The sequence below is a fragment of the Eumetopias jubatus genome, unplaced genomic scaffold, assembly GCF_037043125.1.
Source record: "Eumetopias jubatus isolate StellerSeaLion01/CBP00866 unplaced genomic scaffold, mEumJub1_p1.0 scaffold_13, whole genome shotgun sequence".
Classification (NCBI taxonomy): Eukaryota; Metazoa; Chordata; class Mammalia; order Carnivora; family Otariidae; genus Eumetopias; species Eumetopias jubatus.
In genome coordinates, this window is record NW_028274819.1 from 98,568,826 (window position 1) to 98,587,723 (window position 18,898).

Sequence of the window (18,898 nt, forward strand, 5' to 3'; positions counted from 1 at the left end):
ACTACTCTGTCTCCCTAAGCATCATGAAAAATGTAGGTAAAGTACAGATAAGAGTTCCTTAAACAAGCTCTGGCAGTTACCGCCGGGGCCTTCAAGGGAGACTTCTGTGAAGGGTGGCCTGTAGATGATTTCGGGAGTGAGGAAACAGGGGACCCATTTTCCATATTTAAGAAATGTGAGCTCATGTCAATAAAACGGGGGGGGGGGGCACTTTCCAAGCACTGCGCACACTTTACGGGGCTGTAAAAATACAAAAAGGGAGGGAGGAGCGCCAAATACCCGTCGGAGATACTTTAATTCGGATAGAAGCAGGAAAAGATAAGGGAAGATACATAAGAGTTGATGGAATGAAAACACGAGGTGGTGCATTTATGCTCAATTACAGCCTCACAAATAAAATTAATCTTTTGTGTACAGCGCTTTGCATTTTGGAATATTCCGTCTCATAAAAATGGAGCTTAGAGTAAGGAGTCCAGGCCAAATTCTGCCACTGAAACAAGTGTTATCTCCGTCCCATTAGCGAACATCTCTTGGTGGCTTTAGTGTCATCGGTGAAACGGGGCGGGGTGGACTAAGCCTGGAACGCAGCCATTCTGATTTCTATCCAAAGCCTAGGGCAGTTCAGTACCAACCAGCAAGCGAGCGCCTCTTCCGCGTGGCTGCGGAGGGGATGCGGGTCATTCCCACTCCTCGGCCGGGGCTCCCCAGGTGACCGGAGAAAGGGGGCCAAGTGCGGGACTGTCCGTGCGCCCACTCGCACCGGCCTCGAGTCACTTCCGACCCCGACCGTCGGGCATCCAGCGCCGAGGCCGGAAAGGTCCGGGACTGCACCGGGGCGGGCGCCGGGCCCGGTGACGTGGTCCAATCCCCGGCCGGAGACGGCCGTTTTCCCCCAACTGGCAGACTGGCCCCTCGCCTGCCTCGGGAGCCGGAGCCGGCGACGGAGGAGGGGGCGGGCCTAGGACGTGGCCCAATGGGAGCGCGCGCCGGGGCGGCGGGGGCGGGGCCGGGAGCGCGGCGCAGGGCCGGGCGGCGGAGGCTCCAATGAGCGCGCGCCGCGTCCGGGGCCGGCTGGTGCGCGAGACGCCGACGAGAGATTGGTGGCTAATGTAACAGTTTGCAAACCGAGGGGAGTTGTGAAGGGCGCGGGCTTGGGGGCGCGCTGCCGTCCTCGTGGGTACGTCCGCCGCCGCGTTTGTCTCAGAGCTGGGGCCCGCAGGAGCGCAGGCAAGCGGTGGCGGGGGGGGTGGGGATGGCGATGGGAGCCGGCCACCCCTCCTCGAGGAGGCAACGTGCTAGCTCCGGGGGCGGGTCGGGAGCGGGAGTGAGGGCCGCACGGACGCCGGTGAGCTTGGCCCCGCAGCTCAGTCCCTGGGGCGCCCCCGCGTCTTAGGGGTGGGCCGGGCCGCGTTTCCGGGAGTGGGAGCAGCCGCCTTCGCCAGGTGAGGCTTAGGTGAACTCGGCGGGGCGGGGGGGGAAACTCGGTGCCCGCCCGGCGAAGAATCTTAGCGCTCCTGGCACGGCGTCTGTGTAGGCAGCGGGGCGGGCCGGGGGTTGGGATGGAGAACGGAGGGCGGCCGGGACACCCCGAAGGGATACAGAGGAGGAGACGGGCCCTTCTAACATCCCAGCCTCGTCCAACGTCACCGCCTCTCAGTTCCCGTCCAGGCCCGGCCTGGCTTTCCCCCGCCAGCGGAGGAGCTCCAGGTGTAGGGAGGTAGTTGAGCCCTGGGCGGGGATTCCTGGCTTCAGCCCAGCTGTCTGACAGCAGGGGCAGTGCTAGGGTGCGCCGGTTATAGCCTATGCAGTAGATGGAAGGCTCTGGTCTTCTTTCTCCTGTCCTGGTACCTTCCCTGTTTAGGGACGTGTTGGATGGAGCCCAGGACCCTTTGTGTGATTAGAGTGCCGGGTACTTAATCAGGAGGGAGAGCTGGAGATGTAGGCTCCTCTGCCCTCGGTGACAGTGGAGTATAAATCTTAAAGCTTCTCCGTTCTGGGATGAGGTTCTGTCTTCTTCACTCAGGGCATCCGGTTACAAGTGTTGTTTTTCTCCTCCCTCAGAGGCACAATGGCAGCCACCATCAGGAGGCAGAGGCCAAGGAGGCTAGCCTGTTGGGTCGTGATGGCTGTGCTCTTGGCAGACCTGTTGGCACTGAGTGGTGTGTACCCCAGAAGCAGGCTCAGCAGAAGAATAAATGAGTGAATGATGAATGATTCATGGTGGGAGGGGAGGCTTTTGGCTGGAAGCCTCTGGACTGGAGTTGCTGAACCCAGGCCTTTATCTTTTCACTTTCTTACCTTCTCTGTGGGGAGTGCTGTGCTTTGGTTAGAGGGGACTCAAGAATGTGGGGGAAGAGGGGCTAATTGACAAATGTATTTCCTTTTCAGACACACTGGCTGTGATGTCTGTGGACCTGGGCAGCGAGTCCATGAAGGTGGCCATTGTCAAACCTGGAGTGCCCATGGAAATTGTCTTGAACAAGTGAGGGTGACCCCAGTGTCAGGGGTGGGGAAAGAGGGGAGTCTGTGCTCCAAGCCAGTGTGGATTCTTCCTAGGGCCCACAACAGTCCGGTGTCTGAGGGATTGTATTTGGGGTGTTGAGACTCCTGAGTTCACACCCTGCTATAGGCACCTGGGCCCTACGTCTCTTCTCTTCAGGGAATCGCGGAGGAAAACCCCAGTGACTGTGACCCTGAAAGAAAATGAAAGGTTCTTTGGAGACAGTGCAGCAAGCATGGTGAGCTAGTAGCCCACCCCCTTCTTAGAGTGGTGGGCAGAGGGGAGGAGATGACAGACCCCAGAGCCTGAACTTCTGATGTGAGAGGTAGGTGATGGTGGACTTGAGAACCTAACACCCTACTCCTTATTTATCTCCTCTCAGGCCATCAAGAACCCGAAAGCGACGCTGCGTTATTTCCAGCACCTCCTGGGGAAGCAGGAGGGAAACCCCCACGTGGCCCTTTACAGAGCTCGTTTTCCAGAGCATGAGCTAGGCTTCGACCCACAGAGGCAGACTGTGCACTTCCAGATCAGCCCGTGAGTGCTGTGCTGGGGACGGCGGGCTCAGCAAGCCCGATGGGCTCCTGTAGTGCTCACGGCTGTCCTTGCCTCTCACTACCCCCCATCCTCCAGGCAGCTACAGTTCTCACCTGAGGAGGTACTTGGCATGGTTCTCAATTACTCCCGTTCCCTGGCTGAGGATTTTGCAGGTGAGTAGCTAAGGTGGGGTCAGTGGTGGCCAGGTTCCTTAGGGTCTCATGGGGGGGGGGCAGTTTTTGCCTCCCAGGGAACCTTTGGCAATATTTGAAGATATCTTTGCTTTGGTTATGTGGGGAGCTGCTCCTGACATCTGGGCCGGGGATGCTGCCGAACATCCTACAATGGGCAGGACAGCCCCACACGGCAAAGGGTTATTTGGCCCAAAATGTCAATAGTGCCAAGACTAGGAAAGTGTCATCTGAGGCACGGAGCTGGTGGGAGCCCCGTTCTGTTGTCCTCTGTAGAGCAGCCCATCAAGGACGCAGTGATCACGGTGCCAGCCTTCTTCAATCAGGCTGAGCGCCGAGCTGTGCTGCAGGCCGCTCGCATGGCTGGCCTCAAAGTGCTACAGCTCATCAACGACAACACCGCCACGGCCCTCAGCTATGGTGTCTTCCGCCGGAAGGATATCAACAGCACTGCCCAGGTGAGCCAGGGAGGAACTTCTGAGCAGACTGGCAGGGTGGCTTGTTGGGCATCTTGTTTGCATGGCTAGCCCTCGACAAAATGCAGCAAGAGAATGCCCTTCTCAGTCGCTGTTGGAGCTTTTCAGCCTTAAGTGGAGAGTTGGTACAGCACCTGGAGTTAGAGGAGGTTCCTGTGACCGTTGTCTTGGTGTCTCTACAGAACGTCATGTTCTACGACATGGGCTCTGGCAGCACTGTGTGCACCATCGTGACCTACCAGACAGTGAAGACCAAGGAGGCGGGGATGCAGCCGCAGCTGCAGATCCGGGGCGTGGGGTAAGTCAGTGCTGGAAGGAGGGCTGCTTGCTGAGACACCCTCGGGTCGGGGCTTTCTTCTCCGAGGGGCAGCTGCCTCATTTTTCTGCACGAATGCTCTTCTGAAGCATCGGTCATCATGGGGTACCTGTTGCAAGACTCAGGGGAAGATGGAGAGGGAGGATGACAGTTTGGGAAGATTGAAAGGGAACTTCCTGAGCTGCTTCTAAGGAAACCCGTGAGGCTGTAGACCACGTGCAGTCATTTCGTTGTTCTTGTCGTTTTCCGCGTGGTTATCGATGACGTGGTCTTCTCAAACCTGTTCATTTCTGGCCTGTTCTCCCACCAGCACTTGAGTCCAGGCTACCATCATCTCTGACCTGCAGGGTTACAAAAGAAGGTCTCCCTGCCTCCAGTGTGGCCTCCCTCCGGTTCTTTCTCCACGTTGCAGCTAGAGGGTTCTTTTCAGAATGCTAACCTGATTATCTGTTTCTTTAAAAACCCTCAGTGGGGGGCGCCTGGGTGGCTCAGTTGGTTAAAGCGACTGCCTTCGGCTCAGGTCATGATCCTGGAGTCCCGGGATTGAGTCCCACATTGGGCTCCCTGCTCAGCAGGGAGTCTGCTTTTCCCTCTGACCCTTTTCCCTGTCGTGCTCTCTATCTCTCATTCTCTCTCTCAAATAAATAAAATCTTTTAAAAAAATTAAAAAAAGTAAAAACCCTCAGTGGTTCCAAACCTTTTATATTAGCCTGTGAGAGCCCTGACCCCTCCCACTTGTCTCTACCCAGAGTCCCTTGCTCTTTGAGCTCCAGCCACACCTGCCCTCCTTGGGAACTTACTCTGCCGGCTCCCACCTCGGGTGCTTACGTATACTGTTTCCCCTCTCTAGATTTGTTTTCCCTGCTCTTCGCCTCGTTACCTCCACTCATCCTTCAGATTGCAGCTCAATTATCACGTCTCCACAGAACCTTCCCTGACCGTCGAGAAATAGGCGACACTTCCCTTTTATGTCTCCTGATGCTGTTGCTTGTCCGTCCCTCATAATTCACAGGGTGGTACATGTTTCATGTCCGTGTGTTGGTTCGATGCTAGATTGTAAACTCCTTGATAGCAGGGACCCCATCTTTTTTCTCTTAATTGCATCCCGAGACAAGCACGAAGTTGACGCCCAGTAGATACAGTGGATCGGAGGGGTAGGTAAACTGTCACTGAGGTGTCAGCCACATACGTGGGACAAGAGTCAAGTTCCTGGGTCAATGAAGGGACGCTGTGTGTTCCTCACACTTTTCTTTGTCACCTTTTCCTGAAAAGATTTGACCGCACCCTGGGGGGCCTGGAGATGGAGCTCCGGCTGCGTGAGCACCTGGCAAAGCTTTTCAATGAACAGCGTAAGGGCCAGAGAGCAAAGGATGTGCGGGAGAACCCCCGTGCCATGGCCAAACTGCTGCGGGAGGCGAATCGACTCAAGACCGTCCTGAGTGCCAACGCTGATCACATGGCACAGGTGCCCGCTCGTGGCTGCTTGAGGGAAAATATTCCCCATCCGGAGGGGAGGGGACCCCAGCCTCCTGAGCTAGGCCACGGGTGTGCGGTGTGGCCCATCCCTTCCTTGGTCTCTTGCCCTTCTCCCAAAATCCTGGTCCCTCGGTTTCTGGCCTGCCCGGCCAGAGGAGGATCTGGGTGGGAACTCTGACGTGCCTCGTCCTCCCCCAGATCGAGGGCCTGATGGACGATGTGGACTTCAAGGCAAAAGTGACCCGAGTGGAGTTTGAAGAGCTGTGTGCAGATTTATTTGAGCGAGTACCTGGGCCTGTACAGCAGGCCCTCCAGAGTGCTGAGATGAATTTGGTGAGGGGAGAGTCAGGCGTGGGCCTGGGGTGGGGAGGCGGGTGGCAGAGAGAGTGACTGGGTGGCGGGCAGGAGGGGGCAGGAGTGTTAAGGGACGAGTTGGCGCTGAGGAGGGGGGCTAACTCCAAGCTGTTCCGTGTCCCATTCTTTCTCTGCAGGATGAGATTGAGCAGGTGATCCTGGTCGGTGGGGCCACCCGGGTCCCTAAAGTTCAGGAGGTGCTGCTGAAGGCTGTGGGCAAGTGAGTGTGGGTGTTGAGGCACTGGGGCCAGGGCTCTGGGGCTGGGCAGCTGCAGGGCTGAGGAGAGGGCCGCCAGGCTGGGTGCTCCAGAGTTGACGTGCTAAAGCGTGGGACTCCCACAGGGAGGAACTAGGGAAGAACATCAACGCCGACGAAGCAGCCGCCATGGGGGCTGTGTACCAGGCAGCCGCGCTCAGCAAAGCCTTCAAGGTGAAGCCGTTTGTAGTCCGAGATGCGGTCATCTACCCCATCCTGGTGAGTAGGCCCATCTGATCAGGCGACACGCTCCCTTTACCTCACTGAGCATGCTCCCTCTGTCTGCTCTAGCCTGCCCCCTTGTTTTCTGGCAGCTGATGTTCTCCATGTACCCTTACCCCAGAACGTGCTCTGGCTCTCCAGCGTGCCTCCTCTCTGCCTGCTGTGTAGGTGGAGTTCACGAGGGAGGTGGAGGAGGAGCCCGGGGTTCGCAGCCTGAAGCACAATAAGCGTGTGCTCTTCTCCCGAATGGGGCCCTACCCTCAACGCAAAGTCATCACCTTTAACCGCTACAACCACGACTTCAATTTCCACATCAACTATGGTGACCTGGGCTTCCTGGGGCCTGAGGATCTTAGGTGAGAAGGGGGATCGGGATGGGAGGGAGGATCTGGGGCCACAGGGCTGACAGGCAGCAGGCTGTGTGGTCAGGGTTGGGGTGAACATCTTGCGGGGGTGGGGGTGGTGATATTTCATGACGGGAGGCTATGTAGTCTAGAGCTGCATGCAGGCTGGGTGACCACCCTGGAATGGCTCTCTCCTCCCCAACCAGGGTCTTTGGCTCCCAGAATTTGACCACGGTGAAGCTAAAAGGTGTGGGTGAGAGCTTCAAGAAGTATCCTGACCACGAGTCCAAGGGCATCAAGGCTCACTTCAACCTGGATGAGAGCGGCGTGCTCAGCCTCATCAGGGTGAGAGCAGAAGGAGGCACAGGGCGAGGGCCTAGGCCCCACCAGCCTTTCCAGAGTGGTTCCTCCACATGGTATTAGAACACGAGAAACGAGAAGGGCTTGGGAGATGGAAAAGCCTCGGGTCTAAACACAGCTAACCAGGGATCTGCTGTGGTCTTAGGGCCTTGGAGTGCTTATAGGTATCATAAAATTTAGGACCCGTAGGATGGCTAAGTAAGTCGTTCTCAAAGAATAGTTCTGGGGGTTAATATCTTTTAAAACACACTGGGAAATAATGGCCCATTCTGTTGTCGAGGAAAGAAGTGCAGGGTTTGGGGGAAAGGAGCTAGGACTCTGTACTCAGAGGGCTCATGATCAAAAGGGGTGGAGGTAACTTGACTCAGGAGCCCGTAGAAGGCGGCAGATGAGGGAATAGGCCAGCACCGCCGCGAGTCACGGGGAAGCACCTAAGTAGATGCCCACGATGGCAGGAGGTTTGTCGGGGGAAGGTGGGTTAGCATGTGCGTGCCTTCAGCTTGAATCCGTTTTCAGGTGGAGTCTGTATTTGAGACCCTGGTGGCGGACAGCCCGGAAGAGGAATCTACCCTGACCAGTAAGATGAGTGTGCGCGGCGCGTGCATGTGTGTGAGGGAGGAGGTACTTGTATGCGTTTTGGGGAGGCGGGCAGGCCTTGCCTTTGGGTTAGAAGATGGCGTCACTGCTGTGGCCCTTTTGAGTTTTGGGGCTTTCTTCCTCCCAGAACTCGGCAACACCATCTCTAGCCTGTTTGGAGGTGGCGCGACAGTGGACACTAAAGAGAACGGTACGGACGCCGTCCAGGTGAGGCCAGCATGGAGCCAGGGGAACTTGGAGGGTGGGGTATGGGCCCAGGGAGTGGCAGCGGACGCAGGGATTGGGGTGCACATTCCAGCTGCCTGGGATTGGCTAGATCACCCCTTCCCGAGCCCCCCAGTGGACCATAGCCCACTCTGGACTCCAGGCTGCCCCTGTGCTCGAGCTCCGGGGCACATTCCCCTCCTCTCCAGGCTTGTCCTTCGCCCGACGAGACTGCCGAAGGCTGTGCAGCCCACCACCCGTTGCTGGGCAGTGCGTCTGTCTGCCCCCACGCCGTGCTGGCGGCGGCAAGCCCCTTCACGGCAGCGCCTGGGGGACTTGGCCTTGCTGAGCCGGGTTAGCCTTAGGCTCAGCTAGTGACTGTTTTCTGTGGGGGGTGTCTGTGATTGTTTCCCAGGAGGAAGAGGAAAGCCCTGCTGAGGGGAGCAAGGATGAGCCTGGGGAGCAAGCGGAGCTCAAGGAGGAGGCCGAGGCCCCAGTGGAGGACACTTCTCAGCCCCCACCCACCGAGCCGAAGGAGGATGCAGCCTCTGAGGAAGAAAAGGCTGCAGAGAAAGAAAACGAGGAAAAGTCTGAGGCCCAGGTTAGCTGCAGGCAGAATAAGGCCAGGGTGGCCCCGGGGGCTGAGGGAATAGATGCCTGCCTTGTTTCTTGTCCCCTAGAGCCCCGCCTGTGGAGAACAGAAGGGACTAAGCTTTTCCTGACATGCTCGTCTCTTTCTCCACTAGAAGCCAAGTGAGAAAAAGGAAGCAGGGTCTGAGGGTGTTCCTCCAACCCCAGAGGAAGAAAAGAAGAAGAAGCCTGCCCGGAAGCAGAGAATGGTAGAGGAGATTGGGGTGGAGTTGGTGGTTCTGGACCTGCCTGACTTACCTGAGGATGAGCTGGCCCGCTCGGCGCAAAAGTGAGTGGGGCCTCTGCGTGTGCGTGTGTGTGTAGGGTGGGCAGGGTATGGAACGGCACCCCTGGGAGGGAGAACTGTCTCCCTCCAAGGTCAGCAGACTCTCTCCTTCATGCTTGATTCTCTTTTGTCCCACAGACTTCAAGACTTAACGCTCCGAGACTTAGAGAAGCAGGAACGGGAAAAGGCTGCCAACAGCTTGGAAGCTTTTATCTTTGAGACCCAGGTTGGTAGGCTGGGAGGCACCCCTGCCCTGGGACCTGTGTCTGAGGAGGGTCTGGCTCTGTGAGCCTTGCCCTCAGGGGCTCGGTGCATGCTTGGGCCTGTGTGCACCTCCCTAGGACAAACTGTACCAGCCCGAGTACCAGGATGTGTCCACCGAGGAGCAGCGTGAGGAGATCTCTGGGAAGCTCAGCGCGGCCTCCACCTGGCTGGAGGACGAGGGCTTTGGGGCCACCACAGTGGTAAGCGGCCTCCCAGGACACGGCGGGTGGGATGGGAGCCCTCGCTCTCCTCTCCCAGGGTCAGAGAAGGTGAGGAGAGCTGGGGTGTGAGGCCGTGAGCGGGATGCAGGGCTGGCTCCAGGGCCGGCCTCTCCTCCCTTCAACCCCTCTGCCCCCTCCCACCCTGCATCCGTCAGATGCTGAAGGAGAAGCTGACTGAGCTGAGGAAGCTGTGCCACGGGTTGTTTTTTCGGGTGGAAGAGCGCAAGAAGTGGCCTGAACGGCTGTCTGCCCTTGATAATCTCCTCAACCATTCCAGCATGTTCCTCAAGTGAGCAGCCCCTTTGCTCTTCTTCCTGATTCAGTCCCTCCAAGCCTCAGGGTCTGTCAGCTTCCCGTGCCCCACGTGCACAGCCCAGACCCCTCTTCCTCCTGGGCTCACCGTCTCCTTTCTGGCTTCCAGGGGTGCCCGGCTCATCCCAGAGATGGACCAGATCTTCACTGAGGTGGAGATGGCAACATTGGAGAAAGTCATCAACGAGACCTGGGTAATCCCTGTGTAAATACTCACGGGGATACTTAGCTGGCAAGGTGTCCGCGCTAGGCAGCGTGGGAGATGTGGAGAGATGGGAGACTCAGCTGCCGCTGCCTCCTGGCCGCGCAGCTCATTGGAAAGGCAGAAGACGTTTATGTTTGCAGCCAGGTCTCATGAGCCCCAGACAGGGGTCGTGGCCATCCATGAGTTGTCAGACTGGGGCAGCAGTGGAGCCCATTCCCATGACGTTAGGGCAGCTGCTCCGGGGGGCTGGGGCTTGAGCTGCCCTCAAAGTGGGCCCGGTTCGGGGAGGTGAGAATGACTGGTCATAGGAAGCAGGAACTTCCCTTTGGGATGTGTGGGGAATGTCTTTGAATCGGAGCTCAAGAAGTGCAGAGACAAGGGAGTGATCAAGAGCTGCAGCTGTAGTTGGTCCCAGGTAATGGGGTATAAGCCCCAGGCGTGTAGCTTGGGACTCCTTTGTGCAAAGCCTCAAATGCCATTCTGAGGAACCTGCCTTCCCTTGTGGGGCTGACAGCCAGGTGGAGTGGAGTGGTTTGCGGTCTGGGGCTGGTTGGGGTGTATTTCATCTGGGGCAGAGATACCTGCGCTTTCCAGGGCTAGCTCTGAGCCTGGCCTGGCCTCGCCCACAGGCCTGGAAGAATGTGACCGTGGCCGAGCAGGCCAAGCTTCCCGCCACAGAGAAGCCTGTGTTGCTCTCAAAAGACATCGAGGCCAAGATGATGGCCCTGGACCGTGAGGTGCAGTATCTGCTCAATAAGGCCAAGTTTACCAAGCCCCGGCCCCGGCCCAAGGACAAGAATGGGACCCGGGCAGAGCCTCCCTTCAATGCCAGTGACCAAGTGGAGAAGGTCATCCCTCCATCAGGTGAGGGCAGGGTGCCAGGCTCCGGGTGCTACTGGGCAGGAAGAAGGCCTCTCCTTCCGGCTCACTACATTTTACCCCTGGTTTACTTCCAGGCCAGACTGAAGATGCAAAGCCCATTTCAGAACCTGAGAAAGAGACTCGTGAGTTGGGGAAAGTGGTTGGTGCTATGGTTATTGCTTAACCTAGAGGTTGGCACTCTGGCAGGCACGGCCTGTTTCTGGAAGGTCCACAAGCTACGAATGGCCCTTATGTTTTTAGGTTATTGTACATGCGTATGCACACAAAGAGGCTGAGTGTGGCCCATAACTCCTAAAACATTGACTACCTGGCTTTTTGCAGAAACAGTTTGCCAACTCCTCCATTAGCCCCTTCCTCCCTTCTGTAGAGGCTAACCTCTTCCTTCTCAAAAGCAGGATCTGAGGCAGCAGATGCCGAGCCTCTGGAGCTGGGAGGTCCTGGAGCAGGTGAGCGTGGAGCTGGGGGTACCTGGGAAGCCTGGTTGGTAGGGTCCTGGGGGGAAGATCTGCACAGAATGGGGGCCAGTCACCTCCCATTTCACTGGCTCCATCCCTTTGCTCTTCCCCACCCCCAGCGGAACCAGAACAGAAGGAGCAACCAACAGGACAGAAGCCGACTTGGAAGAATGATGAACTATAACCCCCGCCCCGGTTCCCCATTCATCCCGCCCCCTTCTACCTCCTCTATTTATTAAACATCGAGGGTCGGGGGAGGGGTTGCTCCTGCCCTCAGAGGCTTCGGTTCCTTTTCTCTCACCGCCATCGGAGGTGTGGAGGGAAAGGAAGGAACAGCTCACCAGTTCCTTCTGCAGTGGGTCTGTGCTAAAAACCGAAATTGTTCGATTTCCTAATCCCACCCCTGGTTCCCTACCCATCCAGGCCCTAATTTGGGAGAAATCACTATTGTGTCTTAATTCTTTGCCTGTGGGTAGGTGAGAGATTGGCCGTGAGGGTTTGATGGACCTGGCAGGGGGAGGGATGCCCTGGGATATTAGAGAGTCTCCAGTCTTCTCTGTCCGCTTTCCTGCCGCCCTCTTCCACCATGAAGTCCGCCCTACAGGGGCCAGTGTCTGCAGAGCCTTGGTTACCAGGTCTGGTTTCTGAGTGCATATCTCTGCCCTTTTCTCCTCCACGGTCTTGTGTTTCCCTGAAAGGCCCCATCCCCAGTGACTCCTCTTCCCATGGTTTCCTGACCTTCCTGTGGCAGGTTAGGCGGCCGTCTGCCTCTTGCCCAAGCCCTTCCATCCGGGTGGGCTGCAGTAAATCTAGATCAATCCCCGCCTGCTTGTGCACCCCGCGGTGGCCAGAGTAGGCAGGGAGAAAGCAAAGAAGGGAATCCAGTCCCCCTGTGTGGGAGAGACGTGTGAAAACCCCGGAGCTCCCACTTGCGGATTCTCGGGCGCCGGAGAGCGTGTGGAGTGGCCGGCGTGGGATGCCAGCTTCCTGCAGGCATCGTCAGTGTGCATCTGCCCGGCAGCCTGTTCCTCCGTGTCCCTGTGACTCCTGGCCCCCTCCTCGTCTGCCCACCCAGACAGAGCCTTTCCCTGGCCCCCTGGGCTGACCAAAATGTGCTTTCTACTGTGAGCCCCTATCCCAAGACCCTGGGAGAAGGCGAGGCCGGGGTGTGAATGTAAAAAGGCCACCTCTCCCTCTTAGCAGCAGGCCTTGTGGGGGACGGGAGGGAGTGGGGGCTGGCCTGCCTTTTTGCATTGCTCTAAGATGGGGGCTCTTGACCCACCGTGCCCCCGTTGGGGAGCCTGTCCTCCAGTATGGCGTCTGGAGCGGGAGCTGCAGCTGCCACCCAGCTCCCAGGGCAAGGGGGAACCTGGCTGTGTCTGTCTGTTGTCTTTTTGCTTTTTTTTTTTTTTTTTTTTTGCCACATTGGCAGAAATGAGACTGCAGGGTCCCGCCCCATCCTGTATGTTTGAGTTCTTTCACTAGTGGTTGAGGCTGGTTGGACAGGTTTGAGTCAAATTGTACTTTGGTCCATTGTTAATTGAGAAACTGTTTCAATAAAATATTCTTTTCTACAGTTTTTGTGCCGTGATTTTTTTTTTTTAAGATTGATTGATTGATTTGACAGCGAGAGCAGGAACACAAGCAGGGGGAGTGGGAGAGGGAGAAGCAGGCTTCCCGCCGAGCAGGGAGCCCCATGTGGGACTCCATCCCAGGACCCTGGGATCATGACCTGAGCCGAAGGCAGACGCCCCTTGTGCCGTGATTTTTAAAAATGTTTCCTGAATATAGACAGTCCATGTTTATTATAGAAAATTGGTAAGACAGGAGTTTGAATCTTAAAATTACATACACTAGTACCACTACAATATTAACATTTTGGACTTGAGATTCATATAAGTTTTTTTTCACAAAAATAAAATTGTGGTTTTATTTTTCCACTGACATTATTTGGACCTCTATGTCCCAGACTTTTTTAGGTGACACTTTTTTTTAATTTTATTATTTGTCAGAGAGAGAGCATGAGCAGAGGAGGGGCGGAGGGAGAAGCGGGGTCCCCACCGAGCAAGGAGCCCAATGCAGAACTCGATCCCGGGACTCCAGGATCATGACCTGAGCAGAAGGCAGATGCCCAACCGACTGAGCCACCCAGGTGTCCCAACAATCGCTTTTTAAGATGACAACCCCGTTTTGCAAATAAGAAATTGACAATTCATGGGGTGTGTGGTTGCCTCAGTCAGTCGAGCATGTGACTCTTGATCTCAGGGTTACGAGTTCAAGCCCCACATTGGGTGTGGAGCCCACTTACTAACTAAAGAAATTGACAGTTGACAGTTCGTAAAGGTTTCAGTAATGGATCCAAGGAATCACAGGTGTTAAATCCCTCAGCTAGGTTTGAACTTAATTCTGATCTTTTAGCCCTCGCTGTTAACTGCTCTGATATGAGAATGTGTTGCTAGAGATTCACCACTCAATTCACCAGCGCAATTAAATTTGGGTTGTTCATCAGTCTTGATGGAACCGTATTTTACAAAAGGAAGATCGCTCCAGTCATTAATCACATGTCTAAGAAATTAAATAAGTAATGACCATGATGATTATGTTTTTCTCTAAAGGCTGAACAGGTCATGGGGTGCCTGGGTGGCTCAGTCGTTGGGCGTCTGCCTTCAGCTCAGGTCATGATCCCAGGGTCCTGGGACCAAGCCCCGCATCGGGCTCCTTGCTCGGCGGGAAGCCTGCTTCTCCCTCTCCGACTCCCCCTGCTTGTGTTCCTTCTCTCACTGTGTCTCTTTCTGTCAAATAAATAAATAAAATCTTTAAAAGTAAATAAATAAAGGCTGAACAGGTCAGACAAGTTTTAAGCCTGGAAGTCTTTTTTTTTTTTTTAATAGACTTTTTTAGAGCAGTTTTAGGTTCACAGCAAAATTGAACAGAAAGTACAGAGACTTCCCATATATCCTCTGGCTCCATACATGCACAGCCTCCCCTATTATCAACGTCCCTCATCAGAGTAGTACAGTTATAATAATCTATGACACTATAGTGATTATTGTCATCACTCAAAGTATAGTTGACATTAGGGTTCAGTTTCGACATTATACATTCTTTGGACAAATTTAAGATACATGTGCCCACCATTACAGGTCATACAGAGTAGTTCCAGTGCCCAAAATATCTTCCATGCTCTGTCTCTTCGTCCATCCCTCCCTGCCCCCTCTAACTCCTGGCAACCACAGATCTTTTTGCTGTCTCCATAGTTCTGCCTTTTCCAGAATGTCATATAGTTGGGAGTCACACAGCATGTAGCCTTTCAGACTGGCTACTTTTGCTTAGCAACATGCATTCACATTTCCTCCATGTCTTCATGGCTCGACAGTTCATTTCTTTGTTACTCTGAATAATACCCCGTTTTCTGGATGTACCATGGTGTAGCCATTCACCTACTGAAAGACATCTTGTTTGCTTTTCCAGGTTCTGCCAATCATGAACAAAGCTGCTATAAATCTCTTGTGACCAGGTTTTATGTTTTCAACTCATAGCGGTATGTAATTTTCCATGTATTTTTAAATTAACATCATAAGCATGTCATTAGTAATTCTTAAATATAAAAGTAGTGAGCTTTTAATAGACATTCTTTCTGAAGGATCAATTTTGAGTTCTCTAGTTTCCATCATCAGATGGGCATTATTAACAACTCTGTAATACACTGAATAGACATTCCATGGTTTTCTTAATCTTTCCTCTATTATTGCAACCCGCAGGGTCCTTCTGCTTTTCAGTATTACGAACAACAGTGACTACCTTTGGGCATAATGTTGTTTTCGTGATCTCGTAGGTTACGTTAGAAGGTAGGAATATTTAAGGCAGCGGTTCTCAATTGGGGCAATTTTGCCAGAGGACATTTGGCAATGTGTGGAGACATTCTGGGCTCTAAAAATTGGGAAGAGGGGAGGAGAGGTGTATCTAGTGGAGAGATGTCAAGGATGCTGCTAAGCATCCTACCGTGCACAGAACAGCCCTCCCCACCACAAAGAATTACCTCGCCCAAAATGTCAATTGATATGGAGAAACCCTAATCTAAATTCTCAAGTATTATCTTCTTTGAATTCTTTGCTATTATGTATGGGAAGCAGCATCGTTCGTTGATTAAAGACATGGGTTTTGGTGTCCAACAAATTAGGAACTAGGTAGTAACCTACTCCTAAGACAAATCATTTGGCTTTGATTTTTCTTTTTTTTTTCTCCTGAAGATTTTATTTATTTATTTGACAGAGAAAAAGAGAGAGAAAGAGAGAGAGAGAGCATGAGCAGGGAGGAGGAGCAAGTAGAGAGGGAGAAGCAGACTCCCACTGAGCGGGGACCCTGATGTGGGACTCGATCACAGGACCCTGGGATCATGACCTGAGCCGAAGGCAGATGCCCAACCAACTGAGCCACCCAGGCGCCCTGATTTTTCTTTTTAAAGCAAGATGAGACCCAGCCTCACATGGTTTCTAAAACCAATACAGTATTAGTACTTTAATTTTGCCAATCTGATAAAGTAAAAAGTGGCCTCAATTTTATTTTAGAATTGAGATTGAACATCTTACTTAAGTGCTGCTTGTATTTTCTTTCTGTTAGCTATTGCTCCCTACCCCTTGTCCCTCTCACTCTCCCTCTGTGCTCTGCCCCCCTCTCAAATGAATGAATGAATGAATGAATGAGTGAATGAATATTTTTTTAAAAAAAGAATTGAAGGAAGAAATAGACAATTCCACAACAGTAGTTGAGATTTCAATACCTTACTTGGATTGATGGATAGAACTTCTAGAAGAATAAGAAAACAGAGTACTTAAACCTCACTATAAATCAATTAGACCTGAGAGACTTCACCCAATAATAGGACATTCTACCCAGCAACCACGGAACACTCATTCTTCTCTATTGTACATAGAATATTCTTCAGGATAGACTATATTTTAGCTCACAAAACAAGTCTTGATAAATTCTAAAAGACTGAAATCATACAAAGTATCTTCACTGATACAATGAAAGGAAGCTAGAAATCAATAACAGAAGGAAAACTGGAAAATTCACAGATATGTGGAAAGTAAGTGGTATGATCTTAAATGGATTGAAGAAGAAATCACAAGGGAGATTAGAAAATGCCTTGAGACAAATGAAAGTAACAAGGGAAACGGTAGAAAGATCAGTGGTTTCTAGGGGCTGGTGGGGAAGGAGAGATGAATAGGTGGAGGACAGGGTTTGCAGGGTAGTGAAACTGTCCTGTAGATTGTAATGGTGGGTACATGTTGTTATTTGTCCAAACCCCGAAAATGTACAACACCAAAAGTGGAGCCCTAATGTAAACTGGAGACTTTGGATGATGATGATGTGTCAGTGCAGGTTTATCTATTGTACAAACTGTACCACTCTGATGTGGGATGTTGATGGTGGGGAAGGCTGTGGGGGTGGGGGCAGGAGATGTATAGGGACTCTCTGTACATTCCACTCAGTTTTGTTGTGAGCCTAAAATTGCTGTAATAAATAGTCTACACACACACACACACACACACACACACACACACACACACACACACACACCGAAACCTCTGGGATTCACAGAAAGCAATGCACAGAGGGAAATTTATAGCAGTAAATGCCTACATATAAAAAGAATAAACACCTCAAATCAACAATCTAATTCCACCACTTAAAGAACTAGAAAAATAAAAGCAAACTAAACTCAACTGTAACAAAAAGAAATAAAAATTAGAGCAGAGGTAAACAAAACAGAAAATTACTAAAATCAGAAGTGAGAGAAGGGACATTACTCCCACTTTTACAAAAGCAAAAAGGATTGTTAAGAGAATGCTACAAATAACTGTATGCCAACAAAGTGCATAATCTAGATAAAGTAGACAAATTTCTAGAAACACAGAAACTACCAAAAATGAAAAAATAGAAAATCAGATTACGCCTATAAGGAGTAAGGAGATTGAATCAATAACCAAAAAATCTCCAACACAGAAAACTCCAGGACCAGATGGCTTCACTGGTGAATCTTACCAAATGTTTAAAGACAATTTAATGGGGACCCGGGGTGGCTCAGGTGTTAAGCATCTGCCTTCAGCTCAGGTCTTGATCCCAGGCTCCTGGGATCGAGCTCCACATCAGGCTCCCTGCTCAGTGGGGAGCCTGCTTCTCCCTCTCCCTCTGCCCCTCCCCCTGCTTGTGCTCTCTCTCTCTCTGTCAAATGAATAAATAAAATCTTTAAAAAAAAAAAAGACAAATTAACACCAATCCTTCTCAAACTATTCACAAATTGAACAGGAGGGAATGCTTTCTAACTCATTTTATGAAGCAGACATTAGCATGATACCAAAGCACTACAGAAAAGAAAACCATAGATCAATATCCCTTATGAATAAAGAAGCAAAGTCTTTAAAAATATACTAGCAAACCAAATTAAGCAGCATATTAATCAGACTATATATCATGACCAAATGAGACTTATCCCAGGCATACAAGGGTGGTTTAATATGTGAAAATCAATCAGTGTAATATATCACCTTAATAGGATAAAGGGGAAAACACATGATCATCTTAACTGCTGCAAAAAAAAACATCTGACAAAATCCATCACCCTTTCATGATAAAAAACACTCAAAAATCTAGGAGTAGAAAGGGATTTTTCTCAACATAATAAAGGCCATATATGAAAAACCCATAGTGAACATCATACTCAGTGATGAAAGCTTTTCCTCTAAGATCAGGAATAAGACAAGTATGTTTGTGTTCACCACTTCTATTTAACATAGTTCTAGAAGTCCTAGCCAAAGCAATTAAGTAAGAAAAAGAAATCAAAGCCATCCAAATTGGAAAGGAAGTAGTAAAACCATCTCTGTTTACAGATGACTTGATCTTCTATGTAGAAACTCTAAGGAAACCATAGAAAATCTGTTAGTTTTTTTTTTTTAAGATCTTATTTATGTGGGGCGCCTGGGTGGCTCAGTCAGTTAAGCGGCTGTCTTCGGCTCAGGTCATGATCTCAGGGTCCTGGGATCGAGCCCCACATCGGGCTCCCTGCTCCACAGGGAGCCTGCTTCTCCCTCTCCCACCCCGTTGCTTGTGTTCCCTTTCTCGCTGTCTCTCTGTCAAATAAATAAATAAAATCTTTTTTTAAAAAAAGATTTTATTTATTTGTCAGAGAGAGAGCACAAGCAGGGGGAGCAGCAGGCAGAGGGAGAAGCAGGCTCCCCACTGAGTAGGGAGCCCGATGTGGGGCTCAATCCCAGGACCCTGAGATCATGACCTGAGCTGAAGGCAGACGCTTACCCAGCTGAGCTACCCAGGCCTCCCAATCTGTCAGTATTATTAAACAAATTTGGCAAAGCTGCAAGATACAAAATCAATAATCAAAAATCAGTTGTATTTCTATACAATGACGATGATCAAACAAACAAAAAGAAATAAAATAATTCTTACAACAGCATCAAAAAGAGGGGCACCTGGCTGTCTCAGAAGAGCATGTGACTCTTGATCTTGGGGTTTTGAGTTTGAGTCCCATGTTGGGTATAGAGATTAGTAAAAAATAAAATAGCACCAAAAAGATTCTTAGGAAGAAATTTAACAAAGGAAACATAAGACTTATACACTAAAAAATACAAAGCATTTGCTGAAGGAAATTAAAGAAGAACTATATAAATGGAAAGACATCCATGGTCATGGATTGGAAGATTTAATATTGCTAAGATGACAATACTCCCCAGATCGATCGATCGATCGATCGATCTATCTATCTATCTATCTATCTATCTATCTATCTATC

At 51.6% G+C, this 18,898-nt stretch overlaps 1 protein-coding gene across 2 annotated transcripts; it reads left to right on the forward strand.

The window, feature by feature from the left end:
* Positions 1-1,045: 1,045 nt before the first annotated feature.
* HYOU1 (hypoxia up-regulated 1) lies at positions 1,046-12,664 on the forward strand. 2 transcript variants are annotated; one of them, XM_028105872.2, is made up of 26 exons: positions 1,046-1,227; positions 2,062-2,159; positions 2,389-2,482; positions 2,660-2,738; positions 2,883-3,037; positions 3,134-3,210; positions 3,505-3,686; positions 3,887-4,002; positions 5,293-5,485; positions 5,695-5,829; positions 5,988-6,070; positions 6,193-6,325; positions 6,497-6,684; positions 6,879-7,017; positions 7,549-7,609; positions 7,757-7,836; positions 8,249-8,434; positions 8,580-8,752; positions 8,888-8,975; positions 9,091-9,213; positions 9,390-9,523; positions 9,656-9,740; positions 10,381-10,615; positions 10,708-10,755; positions 11,029-11,079; positions 11,208-12,664. In XM_028105872.2, the coding sequence occupies exons 2-26, from the start codon at positions 2,069-2,071 to the stop codon at positions 11,270-11,272; spliced, it is 2,994 nt and encodes a 997-aa protein (XP_027961673.2). In that variant the 5' UTR covers positions 1,046-1,227; positions 2,062-2,068; the 3' UTR covers positions 11,273-12,664. The 2 variants fall into 2 exon arrangements, with proteins under 2 accessions (XP_027961673.2, XP_027961675.2); XM_028105874.2 differs by having other exon boundaries at positions 1,046-1,177.
* Positions 12,665-18,898: the final 6,234 nt, after the last annotated feature.

What these genes read in the sequence shown, in the direction of transcription:
- HYOU1 (XM_028105872.2), top strand. Translation starts at nt 2,069, where the DNA reads ATGGCAGCCACCATCAGGAGGCAGAGGCCAAGGAGGCTAGCCTGTTGG. An exon ending in ATATCAACAGCACTGCCCAG is followed by an intron (nt 3,687 to 3,886) that starts GTGAGCCAGGGA and finishes GTGTCTCTACAG; the next exon opens with AACGTCATGTTCTACGACAT. An exon ending in CATTCCAGCATGTTCCTCAA is followed by an intron (nt 9,524 to 9,655) that starts GTGAGCAGCCCC and finishes TCTGGCTTCCAG; the next exon opens with GGGTGCCCGGCTCATCCCAG.